The sequence below is a fragment of the Nipponia nippon genome, unplaced genomic scaffold (genome assembly GCF_047370975.1).
Source record: "Nipponia nippon isolate SJK-2023a ecotype South Korea unplaced genomic scaffold, ASM4737097v1 scaffold_4, whole genome shotgun sequence".
Classification (NCBI taxonomy): Eukaryota; Metazoa; Chordata; class Aves; order Pelecaniformes; family Threskiornithidae; genus Nipponia; species Nipponia nippon.
Window position 1 is genome coordinate 13664350 of NW_028262358.1, and position 4968 is coordinate 13669317.

The following is a 4968-nucleotide window of genomic DNA, read 5'->3' on the forward strand; positions in this document are numbered from 1 at the left end:
GGCAGGGCGCGCAGTGCGCCTGCGCGGCGGGAGGCCACGCCCCCTCCAGCGCGTCGCCTAGGAGACAGGCCAGGGCGGGAAGGCCTCGGCCTCGGCCTCCGGTAGGGGCCAGGCCCAGGCCGGGGCAGCGGCGGGCGGCGAGAGGCTGTCGGCCAGGGCGCGGAGCTGTGCGGCCAGCAGGCTGAGCTCCCGTCCCGCCACCGGCGGCGGCGGCGGCGGGGCGGTGGCGGGAGGCGGCGGTGCCGTGGTTCGGGGCGTGTGTCGGTGCTGTCGGGCGCGCAGGTAGGCCGCCTCCTCCTCCCTGCAGCGGACACGGGGGTGAGGGGCGGCCCGGGGCGCACGGCAGCGCTCTGCCCTCCTCCCCGCTTGAGCCCTCACCTGAGGCAGCGGCTGGTGCAGGTGATGGCGCGGCCCCCGCCGTCCCGCCGCGCCAATACGTGGAGCCAGGCCCAGGTCCGGTCCCCGCGCAGCAGACGCAGCACGGCTGTCCCTGCTCCGGCCCCGAGGGCTGCGGGCAAGGGGCTGCATCAGCCTGCGGCAGGGCGCCACGGCCCCGGTTGCCAGGGCGGAGCAGCAGGCCGCCCGTGGACCCCACAGGCTGCCCTGACGGGGTCTGTAGTCAGTCTGCTGCTCTGGCCCCAGCAGGACAGAAGCCACAGGTAGCGGGGTCAGGTCCCTAACAGCCCCACCCTCTCAAAAAGCTGGGGCTCAAGCAGGCTCGTCCCTCCTCTCAGCACTGTGGCAAAGCAGGGTGCCCGTGTTCCCAAGCTTGGAAGCTACCTGTGACCTTACAGACGGTGTATGGGGCATGTAACCAATTCTCTGCTTTGCCCTTTTTGGAGCAGGGAGCCACAACAGGCAGGACTAAGTTCACTTTGTTTCTGTTGTCCTGGACAGACAGGTTTTGGGTGTAGCCAGACCATGTAGCCAGAGAAAGATACACGTGTTCCCAGGCCTGACACTCACCCACGGCCCTGTGCTGGCTGGCCGCTAGGTCAGCATCCTCGGGGTGCAGGAGGCTGTACCACGACTGACCGATCAGTTCCTCCCTGCGGTAGCCAAGGTGGTAGGTGACACTGGGGAAGACAAGGGGAGTGAGGACTGAGTGCTTTGCAGGGTCTGCACTGTGTCAGCAAGGAGCAGCTGTTGCGTGATGGAGGAGAAAGCAAAACAACAGGGGTACAGAAATGAGTTGCAAACGAGGGAGGGAAGAGGCTTGGGAAGTGTCTGGGAGAGTCTCGGTGCTCTCGCAATGTCCAACCTGTGTCCCACACACAGAGTCAGCGAAGGGAAACGATCCTCGCTGCCCGAAATGTACAGCTGGGGCTGTGATGCGAGCAGGCACCCCTCACCTCTCCGTGACATCAGTAAACGTCATGTCTAGGATGTGAGTGCTCTGGAATAGGTCGTCCTGGGAACCGGCATCGCCATCTGCAGGCAACTGCGTGACCGGCGTGCAGAGGGCCAGGAAGGCTGCGGTGGTGGAGGAGGCCGGCCAGTGCAGGGCCGTGAAGCGCCCGTGCACGGCCACGGCCCGATTCCCCCCGTGCTGCAGCCGCAAGGCCTTGGAGGTGCGCATCTCGCTGACAAACATGACTTCTGCAGGGAAACAGACCGGCCGGAGCAGGTCAGGGGCTCCGCTCGCAGCCGGGCTGGCCCTGGCTCTCTGGCCACAGCCACGACGGGCCAGAGCAGGGTGGCGGCATGGGTGAGGTTCTGGCCAAGGCCTCCGTTACCCCTGCCGGGCTCCTCCTGAGCGAGGAGGAGCTTCTTGCGCACATCCTCACACGCTCGCCCATCTAGGATGTCGAAGACTGTGTCCCCCTGGGCGAGCAGCTCCACCTGATAAAGAGGGGGCTGCCATCACGGGACCATGCCAGCCCGCTGGAGCCGCGGGCCAGCATCTGCCGGGGCAGCATGCCGTGCATGCCACAAAGGCACGGGGACAGTGACCACAGATGCCCGGTGGGCAGGCCTTACCACAGAGAGGCCCAGGACCTGAGCCACGTTCTCCGAGATGTAGACCAGCTTGCCATTGGCCGAGAGCACAAGCAGAAACCCCGGCAGCAGGGAGAGCAGCTCTGTGCCGAGGGCCGGTCCCGCAGGAGGAGCTGAGTCTGGAGGGGGAGCACAGGGTGAAGCGCTGCCTTGATGGGGCAGGAGCAGCGCCCCATGCAGAGCCAAGCCAGCACGGGGTACAGTGGTGCTGCGGGTACCTGGAGGGAACAGCTGAGCCCCCCGCAGCCGGAGGCACACCAGGGCCATGGTGTGGAGGTAGGAGAGCCGCTCCTTCTCCCGCGTGGAGATGGGCAGCAGGGAGCGCAGCGCCTGCAGCTCCGCGTTGATCTGGTCCCGGCGAGCCTTGGAGGCACTCTTGGTTGACCTGCAAAGTCAGCTGTCTGGGAAGACGTGTCCAGGGACAGAGAGGGACAGCATTCCCTGCCTGCCGCTATGGGGAGAATCGCAAGCTTGGGGACATGGAGTGGAGATGCTCAGCGCCCGTGCAAGCTGCCTCTAGGAGAGCAAAACCTTTGGTGGCTGTTTCGGTGCAGCGGGTATGGGCAGAGGTGCTCACAGCTCCCCAGGGCGCACGCTGCTGGCGTGGCTGGTGCCCCTCTCGCTGGGGGCCAGGTTGGACAATGACCTGTGCTTTGGGGGGGCAGCGCGAGTGACACGACCTCCCCACCAAACCCCGCAAGGATGGAAACTGCAGCCAGTGCTGGAATCTGAGCTCCAGCCCATTGCGTCTGCCATCACGCTTCAACCACCTGAAATCCCTCTGCCCCTCCAAGCTCCCGCACCTCCTCCCCGTGCACCGGCTGGTGGCCCCACTGTCCCAAGCTGGTGCCAGCCCCTTGCAAGGGCCATCAGGTGCTACCGCGAGCTGGCCCGGGGCTCTCCCCGGATTGGAGGCCATCACAGCCCTGTAGGTGGGAGGCCGTAGGGAGCTCACCTGAATGGCTTCGAGCCACTGGGCGCCTGCTTGCCCCTCCTGGGCAGGCAGCTCATCTCTGCCTGCAGCGGCCTGTGGCAGTGGCTGCAGAAGATGGTCATGGTGCCGGCACGAGGATGCCTGAAGCTGGCAGCGCGCCGCCGTTGCCTCCTTCGCCTCTGGCTGCGTCTGAACCTGCTGACCCCGCTGCTCCCGGGCTCCTTTTGTACCCTTCTGGAGCGCAGGGGCCAAGCCGTGCTGGTGGAGAGAGTTACCTCTCAGTGACGCAACTCCAAACAGCTCAGGGCTATTTTTAGAAGGCAGGCTGCTAAAAATAGCCCTTGCAGCCGGCTGCAATCTGAGAGGGGAAGCAATAAAAGGAAGCCAGGGTCTTTAAAGCAAACCTGGCTGCTCAGGAGGGGGTGATGATGAAGGGGATCCCCCCCGTGGGACACACATCCGCCCAGCTCCTGGCCCACAGTTGTTGCCAGCCCAGCAGAAGGTCCGCGATGGGCTGAAGGCCTGTGGCTAGCCCCCCCGCCCGGCAGCCGCTCTCCAGCATCGCTGATGACTAAGCTGGGTGCTGGGAGAGGGAGCTGACAAGCCGAGAAAACGCACGGGAGACATCCAGACCAAGGTGGTGAGCACTGTCCCGTCCCTGGGTCTGCAGCAGGGTCCTGGCAGGGGGTGGTCAGGGCTGCAGCACCCTGAACCTGAGGGAACCCTTGAAGGGGCGTGGGGTGCCTGTGACCCTCTCCCTGGTGGGACCCTTCTTTTCTTCCCAGAGAAGCCGCCTCCCCAGCAAAGGTTTGTTCTCCTAGAGGCAGCTGGCATGGCCAGAGCCTTTCTAGGGCCTGTTGTCTCCACTCGGTGTCCCAGAGATTGTGATTTGACCCAGAGAAGACCCAGCGACAGCCATTCACGGGCAGAGCCAGGAGCACCTTGGGGAGCCTCTGTGCTCAGCACCACGCTGCCCAGCGCAGTGAGCCTGGGGGACCTGCGGGTGTTTCCTGGTGCCTGGCACCCTACAAGGAGAGTAAGGTTGGTGCTTCAGTGCTGGGGAAGGGGATGCCATGGCAAAGAAACTGCACCATTTCATGGTGCGGCTTGAGAGAGAGCCTGTGGCTGAGCGGGGGAGCTGGAGCTGCTGGACAACGCATGGGAGGTGCCCACCCAGCCCTCACAGGTTGCCAAGGACCACAACACAGGAGCTCTCCGAGCCAGATGTGCTGTCAGCACACCCTGCCTCCCGTCAGGCCCCAGCCCTGCCACCAACACTCATCGCCCGCCACAGCGAGGTGCTGCCAGTACGTGAAGAACAAGCTCTTGTCCCAAGTGTGGTGCCGCCTTCTGTTCTCTTGCCGCGGGGTTTTCGCTGCTCTCCGGCCACTCCAGGCTGCTCTGTTGCACCCGCGTTGGCCACCTCCCACAGGCTGAGGAGCCCAGGCACCTCTGCAACCTTGTGCTGCTGGATGAGCAGCTTGACCCTGGCTACGTGCCAGCCCTCAGGGCTGGGGAGATGGCCTGGGCCCTCTGCCACCTGTTCCCAGCACGCAGCCACCACCATCTCTCGGCTGTCCTGTGGCTTTACATCCCAGGGAACAGCCTGAGCACTTCCCTACCTTTCCCAGCGTTAGCTCCGCTATGGTTGCCGCTGGAGCTCCTTTTCACATCAGGCACCTTGCCTCCACGCGAAGGGGCTCGGGCACAGCCCTCTGTGCCGCCCAGGAAGGCTGCCCCAGACATCCCTCCACCTCCCTGGGGCAGGGAGCTGCGGGGCACCCACCCTCCTGAGGCAGCGCAGCCCAGGAGACGTGCACCATCCTCCTCCCTGCCCTCTCACAGGGCAGTGCTGCTGTGGGGGGGATTCAGCTCCCCTTCTTCCACCCCAGCCAGGGCTGTGGCTCACACCAGCCACAGCTGCCACAAGCCACTGGTGGCCTGCAGCTGTGGGGGAGAACACCTGGTTCAGTCTCTCCCCTCCCACACCTTCTCTCCCCCCAGTTTGCCTGCTAGGACACACAGAGCAGCAGAAA

The 4968-nt window shown here is 65.0% G+C and overlaps 1 protein-coding gene across 1 annotated transcript; it reads right to left on the reverse strand.

Moving 5' to 3' along the window:
* Positions 1-57: 57 nt before the first annotated feature.
* On the reverse strand, positions 58-4840 carry LOC148053125 (neuronal PAS domain-containing protein 4-like). Its single transcript, XM_087774281.1, has 9 exons — positions 3874-4840; positions 2954-3190; positions 2217-2383; positions 1981-2117; positions 1737-1842; positions 1353-1599; positions 967-1076; positions 379-508; positions 58-301 (listed from the first exon to the last, which is right to left on the reverse strand). Exons 1-9 carry the CDS (start codon positions 4029-4031, stop codon positions 58-60), a joined length of 1536 nt encoding a protein of 511 aa, XP_087630407.1. The 5' UTR covers positions 4032-4840.
* Between the last annotated feature and the right edge of the window lie 128 nt (positions 4841-4968).